The sequence below is a fragment of the Budorcas taxicolor genome, chromosome 16, assembly GCF_023091745.1.
Source record: "Budorcas taxicolor isolate Tak-1 chromosome 16, Takin1.1, whole genome shotgun sequence".
Lineage (NCBI taxonomy): Eukaryota > Metazoa > Chordata > Mammalia > Artiodactyla > Bovidae > Budorcas > Budorcas taxicolor.
The window spans coordinates 58,827,615-58,842,242 of record NC_068925.1 but is presented as its reverse complement, the minus strand read 5'-3'; the positions used below and the strand labels follow the sequence as shown (position 1 = coordinate 58,842,242).

The following is a 14,628-nucleotide window of genomic DNA, read 5'->3' as shown; positions in this document are numbered from 1 at the left end:
AGAATCCCAACTTAGGCCCTGCCTGTTGCCATTCATTTATTTTATTCAACATTCTCGGATTGGTCACCAAGATTGAAGCACGGCCTGATCCAAAATAAAGTTCAAGTCATCCTTACCCTTTTACTTTCCTGGTTACAGTTGATAAAACACTGGCTGTCGAGCTCAAAGCCATTGGTGCATTCATACATGCCTTCAAAGACAGGGGAGGGGGGCTCGCACACCACTGGGACACAGCTGCCTTGCTCCCAGATTCCACTCTCCAGGCACTGGATCTTCAGGGACTTGCTAACAAGACAAAACAAAAGGGTCTATCAGAATCCTCAAGGAGGTTATGGGAGAAGTCGGGACCCTCAGCAACATGGACAGGGATTAGCCAATAGATGGGAGCAGTTGGTTCTTGTTAACCCAGTGTCTTACCTCTTCATCCTAATTTCTAAGCCATGGAAGGAAAAATAGTAATAATGCACTTTACAGCAGTGATTTCATTAGCTGTTATGTAGTAATATTGGTATATTCCTCTCCAGAGACCTTGTTAACTACCTATGCAGCATCTAGATTTTGCAGTTGGGTTTTCTCTAAGGTTGTCATCTTGGAGCAGTCTCACACTTAAGTGCACTGGGAAATACCAGGTAGGATGGCGTACAGCAAAGGTTATCACACACTCAGGGGATTACCCAGAAATCATCTGAGGATCATCAGTATGAATACGGTAATGGAATCAATGAAGTTGCCAATATTTATTGGTTCTCCAGAGAGGAGAAAAGATACAGCAGTGGGGGGGTCTTCTTAAAACAGAAGCTCTTACCCTGAATTTCATAAGGGCAAGAGTATTGCTGGAAATGACTATGGCCATTTTGTTTGCTGACACCTTTTTTTTTTTTTTTCTTGGAAAGTATTCATAGCTTTCATCAGATTCTCAATGTAGAAATGACTCAATACTGTCCTGGAATAACTGCCCTTCCTTCCCATGCACCCAGAGGAACTGCATTTGAGGTAGTCGACAGTCAGTAGGATTAGGGCTTACCACTTCAAACTCCATCCCATTTCCTTCCTAACTCATTGCCAAACTGAAAGTGCTTTCCATTTGCTGTTTTAACGCATCCAGTTCTGATTCAGAACATTCCCAGTCAGATAATCTTGTGATTCTAAAATAGAAATAATCCTTTGTCCATTGATTCAAGGGCTTCCCTGGTGGCTCAGTGGTAAAGAACCTGCCTGCCAATGCAGGAGAAGCAGGTTCAATCCCTGGGTCAGGAAGATCCCATGGAGGAGGAAATGGCAACCCACTCCAATATTCTTGCCTGGGAAATCGCATGGACAGAGGAGCCTGCCTGGCTACAGTCCATGAGGTTACAGAGTCAGACACGCCTTAGCAACTAAACAACAACAACCACTGATTCAATCACATGATGACCTTGAATTGTTATTTTCCAGTATCATGATGCCCTTTGAAAATTTAAATGTGGCCCTCACTCACACACTTTTAATGGACTTCTGTACAATGCCTCCTGTATGCTTTGCCAGTATTCTAATATTATATTAGCATAACATTTATCAAATTATTTTATAAATGTGTATATGTTTGTCTTTCCCACTAGGCTGGAAGCTGCCTGAAGGCAAGGATTGTGAATAAATTGAAATTTATTTTTAATTTCGATTCCCAAAAACAACAAAAAATCTGTCTTATATTAGGCATTAATGAAATATTTACCAAACTGAATTATTTAACCAAAACTCACAGTGCATTAAGCACATTGCAGAGCACACTAAATATTTTAGTAAACCAAATCACCAGGATATCTCTACTGAAGTAGTATTATCATTCCCATTTCATAGATAAAGAAACTACTCCAAGATGTTCAGTACTTTTACTAAGATCCTACAGCCCAGAATGTAGTTGATTTTGAGTAATATAAATAAATTTTAATAGATTAACATTATAAATTTTAATAGTTTAACATTATACATTTTAATAGTTTAAAGGGCTTCTCTCATATCTCAGTCAGTAAAGAATCCACCTGCAGTGCAGGAGACCTGGGTTCAGTTCCTGGGTCTGGAAGATCCCCTATAGAAGGAAATGGCAGCCCTCCAGTATTCTTGCCTGGAAAACCCCATGGACAGAGGAGCCTAGAGTGCTACAGTGCATAGGGTCTCAAGAGTCGAACATGACTTAGCTACTAATCCACCACAATAGTTTAACATATTTTAACAATATCCATTTAGCTATTCATGAAGGAGTACTTGATTTATGGTTAAACAGTTATTTAGATTCATATTCATACCTTCATCCCCAGTAGTATTCTAGGAAAGAAGCCTGATTTTATGACTGGAATTCTTTAGCATCATAGTTTATGTGGACATATATCTAGTATCTGTCAATAATAAATATTATTTTTGAGCTATATTTCAGGTATTTGGCAAAATATCTACACACATTATTTCATCGAATCCCCCAAATAACAGTTAAAGGTCAATATTATTATCCACATTTCAGAGAAGAAAACTGAGCCTGAGAGATTTAAAGCTAGCTCAAAGATCCACAGTTAAAGCTGCAGACAGGATTTGGACCCATGTCAGCCTGCCACTGAATCCTATGGTCCTTCCTGGGTCAGGTTTTCCTGTATGTTATGCTCTACAATCCACTTTGAGTATCCATAACATCTCTTCTCTACTGAACAGTCCTTTATTTGGATGCCACATTTGTAAGCGTAACCCAAAAAAAAAGAAAGGAAAGAAGAAGATTCATTTGAAATTTTTGCATTGAGCAATAAATTACATATAGAAAATGCATAACTCAGTATACAGCTCAAGACATTTTTACATGTGAATAACCTGGGTACTCATCACTCAGATAAAGACACAGAGAGAATTTCCAGTCCCCCTAAAAATCTCCCTTCACAACTGAATACCCCTGCAATCCATACTGTTCTGACTTTCATCAGCGTGGATTTATTTTGCCTGTTCTTGAACTTGATATAAATGAAATCAGGCAGTTCTTTTTACTATAATGAAGCTCTTGTTTGTCTCTCTACAAGACTGGATATTCGACTCCTTTTTCACACTACAGAGTTTACATCCTCCCAGAGACTGTCTCCTTGCTACCACGTCCCACAGATTAAATCCGCCCCCCACCTTGGCTGAACTGACATCCCCGGGCTGCAGAGAGCGAGCGATACCATTGACACCAGGGGAGAGGCAAGGCTGTAAACCTTGCATGTCAGCATGGCTATGAAGGAAAACCCTTTGTTGGCTAGGACGACAATATTTTGACTTCATGTGGTATTTTTCTCTGAATTGGTTGGAACACTTCAACCATGGAAACAGTCCTGCCGTTCCTTGCCCGGAGTGAAGAGCCTTTCAAGAATGTCGATTTCATATATCTCTTTGCCAGTTTAATAGTCTCAGAGGTGAGGGCAGACAGATCAAACTTGGCTGGGGAAGAGTGAGTTGGATGTTGTGGGTGGTACCCAGGCAACGTGACGAGCCCTGTGCTGCAAACCACCTGTCCTATCGGTGATGAGGGAGGAAGAAGGCTGTGTGGTGGCCGGAAGCAGCACAGTTCACACTGGTGCCCCAGAGGAGGCACTGCAGGCAGGACAAGGGACAGACTGGGAGAGTCCTGATTCCCTAGGAAATACCTTTTCCTTCTTGTAAGAGTTCCTATGCCCCCTCAACCTCAAGGATTCTCCTCACAGTTTCATCTCCCTTATACAGGGGCTGGCTTCTGCATGTCACCCAAGCAGATGCCACAACTCAGGCTCCGCCCACAGACTTCTCACAAAGCATCTGATTGGTCCGTTCTTCATAGCCCCGGCTGTCTCGCAGCTCCACGGGGCATATCTACACAGGCTTATGAAATGAGAGCCCCTGGTGTGGAGGTTGACACCTGAGTGCCATGGGCTGGTTCTTTTCATTTTGTTCAGAAAGGTACTGTGATTGCAGGAGGGATTCAGGGCGTGTTGTATTTCTCCCAGCTCCAGAAAATTTTATTTCCACGTAGGTCCCTGAAGAGGACTAAAGCCTATATAGCAAAGGCAGAACTTCAATCCCGAGTGATACCCAAACTGCCTCTGTGTTTCTTCTAGTTTGGTGATCTTGAGGGGTAGTCTCTGACACTTATAAAATCATTATGAAAACATTGGTTTTTTCAGAATGGTCCACCTCCTTTGTATAATGTGTATGAATTTAAAAAAAAAGAGAAAGAGAGAGATTTCTTATGTCATGAAGTGAATCACTTTGCATTTCAAAGAAGGATGGTATTGGATATTAGACAAAGCACACAGACAGGTCCTCACCAGGACAGATTCCAAGACTTTTTTGATAATCTAGTGCAAGTGCCTTTCAACTGAGATATCCTACTGACTCAAAGCTCTCTGTATTTTCTTTATCCTGATGGAGTAAGAGAGGCTAAAACATCTCATTTTAAGGCAGGAAACTGCACATTAATAACTATGAGGTGACTTGCTCAATGCCACACAGCAAGCTAGTCACTAGCAAGAGCAAGGATAGAATTTAGAGTTTTGCAATCATAACGTAACATCCCAACCATTAGAACAATGGTTTCCAAATGACATTTGTAGACCAGCCCATCAAACTCATGTAGGAACTGTATAAAAACTAGATTGTCTAAGTTTCATGGAATTGGCCTCACACCCCTTATTTTTTAATTTGTCAGCAGTCTAATATGTAGCTAGGTTGCCAAACTACTAAAATCTATGCTACTTTCCTATGCTAGTAAAAATAAACCATAGGTATAGAAATCAGAGCGCAAAATCACCCACCTAACAACACTGGCCAAAAGACTGGATGTTTAGCAAAGACCAAACAGGACAGTTACAGCCAGACAACTTACTCTGTAAATGGTACCATGAGGGGTTGGGGGTAGGGGAAGGTTTGTATTTATTTTCTCCTCTAACTACTCCAGACAAATTACCACAATTTCCAAGTCAGAAGATGCTTTTTTCCAATTTTCAGAACATGTGGTATCCACCTAGTACTGAAAATCCAGCTGTGCTCTTTCTGCTTCTTACAGCATTGCCAGAAATAAAGATCTTGTAATCAAAACTTGGCTGAAAGTTTGACTGATGTTGCTCGAGGCACACGTGAGTCTATTCCATCCTTCTATCACCACTGCAGGGTTTTCAAAAGTAATATTTATTTTCCATTGGAGAAAATAAAAGTATGATTATTGAGTCCAAGGGAATTATCATGTCTTTACTGATCAAGGGCATCTGGTGTCTCCAATGAGTAGTCCTTCATGAGTAATAATAATATTAACAGAAAAACAATAAAATACTGAGTATTGAAGTGCTAGGCATTGTATTGAAGGATATATATCTATAGCATTTCCCCTCAGACCCATTCTGTGTGATAAGATCTATCACTACATGAATTCTTGATTCCCTTCTCTCCACACATGCTCTTCTCCAATCATTCCTAGCTCAACAAATGATACCACCATCTATGCTGTTGCCCAAACTTGATATGTAGGAGACATCCTTGATTTCACTCTTCATCTCAATCTTATATTTTCCCCAAGCTCCCATTTGATCATGCTCCATCAGTAGGGCCTCTTAGTTTTACCTCCCAAATATCTCCATCTGTCCACACATCCCTTGCATCTCTAGTGCCATGAGCACTAGTCCACTTTCTTAGCTAGCTCATCTCCCAGCTAGAGTCTTCACTCCTCCTCTGGATCCCTTCCTGCCTGGTCCAGAAACACCAGCCAGAGGGATACTTTGTAAAAACAAATAAATAAATCAGAATATGTCATTTTCCTCCTTAGGACATTCCAATTGCCTTCTGTTACATGAAAAATAAAATCCAAACTTTTTTGTTCATGTGGTCTCACATGATCTAGCCCCACTTTTTCTGACCTCATCCTATGTCCTTCGAAAAAAAGCTATGACAAACCTAGACAGCATATTAAAAAGCAGAGACATTACCAACAAAGGTCCTTATAGTCGAAGCTATGGTTTTTCCAGAGTCATGTATGGATGTGAGAGTTGGACCATATAGAAAGCTGAGTGCCAAAGAATGGATGCTTTTGAACTGCGGTGCTGGGGAAAACTCTTGAGAGTCCCTTGGACACCAAGGAGATCAAACCAGTCAATCTTAAAGGAAATCAACCCTGAATATTCACTGGAAGGACTGATGCTGAAGCTGAAGCTCCAATACTTTGGGCACCTGATGTGAAGAACTGACTCACTAGAAAAGACCCTGATGCTGCAAAAGAGTAAAGGTAGGAGGAGCAGTGGACGACAGAGGATGAGATGGTTGGATGGCATCACTGACTCAATGGACATGCATTTGAGCAAGCTCCAGGAGTTGGTGATGGACAGGGAAGCCTGGCGTGCTGCAGTCTATGGGATCTCAAAGAGTTGAACACGACTGAGCAGCTGAACTGAACTGATCCTATGCCCCAGTCAAATCACTTACTTTGTCCACAATGAACTTAGAATCCTAAGCACAACTCAAGCTCTTTCCTGCCAAAGGAAGTTAGTACCATTCTCTCTGCTTCTGATGCTTTTCTTTTTTTTCTTTCCATGGCGGGCTTGTCTTCCTATCTAAGGAGAATGCTTGCCACCCAAGAGCATCCTTATTTTATACCTCTAATGTTTTGGGCTTTTCATCAAAACACCTGTACATTTTTACACGAATGCATACTGTGTAATTATTTCATTTTTTTTCCTATCTCCCCCTTTGGGTTGTGAGCTTGGTGAGGCCAAAATCTCATTTAGTGTTATATCCTCAGCTTTCAGCAAAATGTCTGGTATGGAACAGATGCCAATAAACATAGGTTCAGTGAATGTATAGACGTTTATTTTATAGCTTAAGTAAGCAGGTTTAGAAAAGTAAAATAACCGGCTTGTGGTTACCTAGCTGGTTAAAGGCAGAGCAGGGATCAGTACAGGTGCACCTCATTTTGTTGTACCTTGTTTATTGCACTTCATAGATATTACAGTTTTTACAAACTGAAGGTTTCTGGCAACTCTATGTTGGCAAATGAGGGTTAGCTTTTTTTTTCTTTTGGCAATAAAGTATTTTTAAATTATGTACATTGGTTTTTAAGACATAACGCTATGGCACACTTAAGAGACTGCAGTATTGTGTAAACACAGCTTTTATGTGCATTGGGAAACCAAAAAAATTTATGTGACTTGCTTTATTACAATATTTGATTTATTGCAGTGGTCTAGAACCAAATCCCAACTATTTCTGAGGTATGCCCATACCAGGGTCTGTCTGATGCCAATCCCTAAGTCATAATATGGAAGCACTAGTGTTACTAGAATTGGAGCTGCACATAAATTACCTCCCTTTCCTTTGTGCCTTTGCACCAAGTATCTCAAAGTCCCCCCACGCAGAATATCCTGAAAAAGGAAATGTAAGAGCGAGGAGTAACCGGGTCACTCTTTGCATTACATAGGTTAGGAAACTGAAGTGTTAACTGGCCCAATGTTTTACACGGCACATGGTCCATTTGGGGGTTAAAATTAGAAAGAGTCTTCACTGAGAATATCCTCGCCTGTCTGAGTGTGGTTGCAGAACAGCAGCACTGAAATCACCAGGGAGCCTTTTGCAAATGCACAATCTCCGGCTCCATTCAGACTCACTCAGAATCTGCATTTTAACAAAGTCTCCAAGTGATTTCTATTCTCATTAAAGTTTAATAATTAGCCTTCTAGACCATTTCAAAAGACATGGTCCTCTGGTCCTCTATCCCACCCCAGACAGAACCATCAGCGCTTTCAAACACCAGGCCAGCTTTATTAACAAACTGCAGACCTGGTTTCTCAAGCCAACATCCTAAACGGAGAGCAGCAGCTCCAGGCATAGCCAGTCCACAGCCGATCGCAGTTGTCCTGTCCTCTCTCACACCAGGCCGCCTGAAATCCAGCCCCAGCCCACTCGGCTAGATGAGCAACAGTTCAGCAGAGCCAGCACACTGGACACATGGGCTTTGACCTTTCACTCTTCCCTGACTCATAAAAGTGCCTGTAACTTACAAAGCTCCTCTTCCACATAAAACAGAGCCTCTCTGTGAGAATGAGCAATCTGCTGACCCCTACAATCATATGGTCACCAGTCTCCTTTGAAGTCCCACCCCTCACTTCTATCTTTGGATTTCCTGCTGTGAACTCTCGGGTCTCCAAATTAGCAGGTGCAATAATGTCCTGCCCCTAAGTCTGATCCCCTACCTCAAGTTTGGGGCCCCTTCTTCATCCCTCACTACCACTGCCTGAACTGTCCAACCTTTAGCCTCTCTCACTTCAATTCAGTGTGTGTGTGTGTGTGTGTGTGTGTGTGTGTGCGGATCAGTCATGTCTGACTCTTTCTGACCCCGTGGACTGTAGCCTGCCAGGCTCCTCTGTCCATAAGGTTTTCCAGGCAAGAATACAGGAATGGTTTGCCATTTCCTACTCCAGGGGATCTTCCTGACCCAGGGATCAAGTTCAATGGCCCCCACTTAACCTCTTTTCTACGAGTTTCTTGGCGTCTCGCATGCATTCTTCACACAGCTGACAGCTATCTTCCTACTAAATCTCCTCAGGTTACCTCCAGATCTAAAAACATCCTGAGGTTTCTCCAATGCATGCAATTTAAAGCCAAACATTTATAATAACTATTAAAATTATTCCTTAGAATTCTGTATCTATTCCCTTCAGTGTGTGTTTGAAGAGTTAGTGATTACACTGAAATGCAGTGATGAACTGAGTCTAAAACATGGGAACATTAAATAGGAATCTCTTGATTTCATTGTTTTTTATCATTCAGTCACAGGCATACCTTGAAGATATTGTGGGTTTAGTTCCAGACCACTGCAATAAAGTGAATATCACAGTAAAATAAGTCGTAGGCATTTGTTGTTTTCCTAGTGCATATGAAAGTGCATATGTTTACACTATACTATAATCTATTAAGTGTGCAATAGCTTTATATTTAAAAATGTACATATATTAATTTAAAAATGCTTTATTGCTAAAAAATACTAACCATCATCAAAACCTTTAGTGAGTCATAATCTTTTGCTGGTGGAAGACTTGAAACATTGCAAGAATTACTAAAATGTGATGTAGAGACATGAAATGACGAAATGCTGTTAGAAAAATGGTACCAATAAACTTGCTCAATGCTCAATACAGGGTTATCACAAACATTAAATTTGTAAAACAAACACAATTATCTACAAAGCATAATAAAGCAAACAGCAATACAATGAGGTATGCCTGTATTTGTCCATTCATATGTTCAGTCTGTGAAGAAAGCTGAGTGCTGAAGAATTGATGCTTTTGAACTATGGTGCTGGAGAAGACTCTTCAGAGTCCCTTGGACTGCAAGGAGATCCAACAAGTCTATCCTAAAGGAGATCAGTCCTGGGTGTTCATTAGAAGGACTGATGCTGAGCCTGAAATTCCAAAACTTTGGCCACCTCATGCAAAGAGTTCACTCATTGGAAAAGACCTTGATGCTGGGAGGGATTGGGGGCAGGAGGAGAAGGGGACGACAGAGGATGAGATGGCTGGATGGTATCACTGACTTGATGCACATGAGTTTGGGTGAACTCTGGGAGTTGGTGATGGACAGGGAGGCCTGGCGTGCTGCGATTCATGGGTTCGCAAAGAGTCGGACACGACTGAGCAACTGAACTGAACTGATGTTCAGTCAAGAAATATTCATTAAGGACTAGTATGTGCTATGTATTGCATTAGGTCCTGCTATTGTAGAAACAAATATTAACACTATAATAAGGCCAGAAGACTAAACTGTGGGACCCCGAAGAGGAACAGAAGGAAGGCTCTCAGGAAGGGATCACTTAAAGATGGGTTTGTTAGAGAAGGAGAAAGGCCCGGCACACAGAAGGAGCAGTACACGCAGGAGCCGGTGATGTGAAAGGCAGTTTGTGTTTCAAGCGTGGGTCTAATGTGTAAATGGAAAAGAAGGCATATCTGCAGCCTCTGTGGGGAAGAGGCAGGGCAGGAAGAAGAGAGCCTGGGTGGGATAAAAGTCTGGCAGAAAAGAGCTGCAAATTATATGGATTCCATTTCAGAGGGTGGGTTCTCTCATCCGTAAGAAACCCTTCAGCTGTCTTCATAATGCTTCTCGTTGAAGAATTCTCCTTCTAGGTGTTGTTCTATTCCTATTCCTGGTCAGTCCAACACACAGACAGGCCTGATGAAAAGTGCTCGCAGAATGTACACACATCCACACCCTCACCTGGGAGTTCATGACCCCATCTCTGCCCATCCCTGTTGGTCTCCCAGAAAGCAAAGTTCCTGACAGGGCTCTTGCCCAGAAGCCACAGCAGTGATGAGACTGAGTGTACCAGGGAGTTATCAGAATGTCTGGCAAGTTGTGACCTACGTCATGACTTCAGAATTCACACAGGTAGACCCTGAATTTGCCTCATCCATCTCATGTGGGCTGGAATGGAAAGGCTGATTAATATTGGCCAGCTTTTCCTGACTGAAGAGAAGGAGTCAGAGGTCATAGTGGCCTTCAGCAGGCTGTTGGTGACCACACTGAGTAATTCCCATCAGAAAGATGGTGTGCAGTGTGGTTAAGAGCAGACAACAAAGTCAGGAAACTAATGCTCAAAGCCCAGCTGTGGCCCTTCCTGACTTGCTGACATTTTCTTCTCTCAGTTTTCCTATCTGAAAAATGGGGATAAGAGCTTCCTTACAGGGTCACTAGAAGATTTTATAAGTTAGTGTATAGATAGCATGTAGTCCAATGACTGGCACATACAAGGCTCAACAAGCCAGGGAAATTATTAGCTCGGATGACCAAGCTCTCCACCCTTTCCCTGTGTGTATGTGATTAAAAATGTGGAATGTTAACATTCTGCTCAGTCTTTCCACCCTACTTAATTCTTCAGATTTTTGTCCCACCCAGAATCCTTCAGGAGACAGTTCATAAATTAGCTGGGCCTGACCTGACCCTTAAGAACAAAGCCAAGCTCACAATCAAAATGCTCACCCACTATGCTGAAGAAGGACTTGGCAGGAGCCCGAGACTGGATGGAGAAGCAAAAAGGAAGCGTAGCAAGGGCATCGGGGAGAGAAATTCTGGGTTGAAGAACCTATTGGCTTCTAGTTAACAACCCAGCACTTATTCTTACTAGATTTTTAAAGTTATTTTTCCTGATGAATAGAGAAATCAGTGGTCAATATAATATCAGAAGAGAAAGGGCAGCTTTTACAATAAGACTCTCCCTAGTCTGGGATTGAAGGTCACAGGGAAATTTTTAAGTTCAACAAATGCTGTGTTCAAAGTGAAGACTGCATGCCAATTGCCTGAGCCTGTGAAGCCTACAGCAGCGAGCTGGCCTGTACCCAGGTGTGTATGAGAGTGTCCAAGGCTTGGAGCAGAGGTTCAGTCACTTTTGTGCCAAAGGAGGCTGTAATAAATTAGCCTGAAGCTCACAATATCCTACAATGGCAAAAGAATTGAGCATTCCAAGGATAAACTTTGAATGTATTTACTATAAACACTAATTAAAAAGCCAGACAATGTCTTAATGGAAAGAAAACAAATTTCTGTTTCTCACAGATGCATGGTTGTGCACAAAGATTACAGTGTGACCCATTAATTGGCAAATCATGGCTAGCATGTGTATCTTTACATACATAGGTTTTTTCACTTCAGTATCTAGTCATGTATGTATATGCAAGATGTTATGACAAAGAGCTTAAAAACTTAAGTATATTATTTTACTGAATTTTAAAAATTACAAATCCAGGGTACTTAAGGTTTCTAAGCATTTGCCTCAACTGAGCATTTCATTTCATTTGCCAAGACTTTCTCTCCCTTCCAATGGTAGAATAAAATCTATTGAACCTCAGAGAATCAAGCTATGGTTCAATAAGATCAAAAGAGCCTAAAAATTTAGGCAATATCTCTAAGGACATGCCCTTCCCTTCTCCTCTGAGACCAGCTTGACTGTATTTGCCCACCCTAATTTTTGAAGTGTGTCCACCTGTATTTCGTTGATCTAATTTCCGTTTCGTCTTTGCCACATCCCCCTTTTTTCTTTTCATGGTCCACTTGAAGCCACTGTAGTGTTTGGATAACTCATAGTGGGATGAGATGAAACATTCAGAGGGGGTTCTGGCTGGTGGAGGGAAGTACAAGCACTTTTCTTAATTTAATGAACATTCTGTTTTGATGTGTGTTTTTTCCTTCATGCAGGGTCAATGTACTCCCTTACCACCCTGTAACTGAAGACCTCTACTTCCCATTTGGAATGCCACTTTCAGTCTTTCTGGTCTCTATCTTGTTTTTCTGGGGCATAGAAACCAACCACAGAATGGGAGATGATAGCCCCTGATAAAAAAGGTAGCTGAGTAGATTCCTGGCTAAAGAAGATTACCCACTAAACACACCAAAAGCAACAGTCATTTTATAAGGAGCAGTAACCTGTTGGAGATGATGATGCTGATAAACAGCATCATTGCTGACTTGAAGCTGAACAAGACTAAGAACTGTGCTCAGTTCATCTGTCTATTGTCTCATTCAATCTTTGTAAAAATTTGTAAGTATCCTTCTTTCTTATTATCATTTGGTAAATAAAAATAGTCATGTTTGATAGAGATCAATGACTTTCCCAAGATCAAAGAGCTAATAAATAGAAGAGTGGGGATGCACATTTAGATCTCACTAACCTCAGAACCTGTGTAATTAACTATTAATACTAAGCCAAGGGACTTCCCAAGTGGTGCTAGTGGTAAAGAACATGCCGGCCAATGGAGGAGACATAAGAGATGCAGGTTCAAGCCCTGGGTGGGGAAGAACCCCTGGAGGAGGGCATGGCAACCCACTCTAATACAATCTCTTCTGGAGAATCCCCATGGACAGAGGAGCCTGGAGGGCTACAGTCCGTAGGGTTGCAAAAAGTCAGATACAACTGTAGTGACTTGGCATGCATGCATGCACTAAGCCAAGAGAGAAATCTTGCACAAGGGAATATCTTCCTAAGAATTTGCCTAAATTTTCTTCTTTAGAAGTTTTAGAGACTTGCTTAATCTTTAAACTCAATTCTAGAAATCTTAAATGTTTGCAATATTCTGCCTTCAAAAAAGATCTAGAACTCACCCTCTTGGGTGTGAATGGAGAACAATTCACCAAAACCCACCAAAAGAAAGAGAATAAAACCTTGGCTATTCATCTAGATCAGAATCTCTCCAAGTAGTACCTTAAGTATGCATACTAAGGTCATGTCTGTGTAGTGTCTGTGTTTATATATAACCCTGCTTCTTTTTTTCCTGGTGGTAACAAATTTCATGTACCACTTCTCTCACAGGTATTGTACCAGAGTTTTAACTCTCCTCATTGATTCTGTTGAGGTAGACTTATAGAGCTTAAAGTCACTCAAGATTTTCCATTATTTTGCAGAGGTGGAAAAAAGAGCCTCAGAGAAATGTAGTAATTTACTCAAGATCAAAAGTGTTGTTAGCCAAGAGCATGGGCTTTGGTATTAGAGTGAGCTTAACATCATATATTGGTTGAGTGATCATGGGATGGCTGATTAACAATACTCTGAGTCTCTGAAAGAGGGGATAATAATATATTTATTATTAAACTATAGTATTATAATACTATATTAAGTATTATATTAAGTATAAGTATTAATATAAATTATTAAATTAAATGTATTACTATTATTATTTCAAGTTGTATATTATCATATCATAGTATGTTATCCTACATTATACTATTATTTTATTATATAATAAGATTTATCAGTGTCATAAGAAATAAATGAGGTAATGTATGTAAAGTGCTTCATATAGCATACAGTGATGAATTATCACTGTCATCATCATCATTAACCCAATAGAACAGAGCCAAGACCTTATGCTTTTTAACTCTCTGCCACACTAAACAATCTCCCTATGTGTGTAGAGATGGGTCAAGTACATGTATGTAACTATAAAGCCCTCTCCCACTCTTCTCCCAAATCAGATCAGACAAATCTCACTGAAGGTATTAACAACCAAACACTGTCAAACAATGCGTAAGCACAACATGAGGCCTTTTTACAGTATTGAGTCTGAACCTATGTTTGTGTTTATAGACCTTCAATAGATTTATGTTCACTGGAAAAGTGACCCTCAGAAAGATGGTTATTTACAATTACTCTTAAAAAGATCTTACTATGACACTGCCTTTCAGATGGCATCTTGATGAATGACTAACTTATAGAGGGTAAGGCTGTCTAACTTAGAAGGCTGGGATAATTTCTAATTTCAATTAATTGTGGGCCCTAATGGGGTTAATCTAAACTTCATACATAAAGATAGCAACTAATGAGAAAAAGGTAACCACTGGAGCGAAAGATAAGGGAGAATAGAATATGGTCTTTTTGATAAAATATAAGTCAAGCACATTTATTTTAGCTTCCTGGGAAGTTGGGTTAATGAAACATTAACCTGATAAATGTGATTAATGATAATATGTATGTGAAAGCAAATCGCATGGGATGAAAAGAAGGATGTGTGTGTGTGTGTGTGTGTATGTTATGAAATATGAGCAAGAAAGAACTCCCCAAACTATCTAACTTGACCATTTCTTTGGAGTTACCATTGTTTGTATTTTCTCTATTAACTCCCAAAATAAATAAACCCA

General features: G+C 40.6%; 1 protein-coding gene across 1 annotated transcript in view; it reads right to left on the bottom strand.

The window, feature by feature from the left end:
• The window catches only part of PAPPA2 (pappalysin 2), a 309,041-nt gene that overhangs the window by 58,736 nt on the left and 235,677 nt on the right, over window positions 1-14,628 (bottom strand). The window contains exon 17 of the mRNA XM_052654064.1: window positions 117-285. Coding sequence (XP_052510024.1) covers window positions 117-285 — 169 coding nt within the window. The remainder of the gene's footprint in view (window positions 1-116; window positions 286-14,628) is intronic.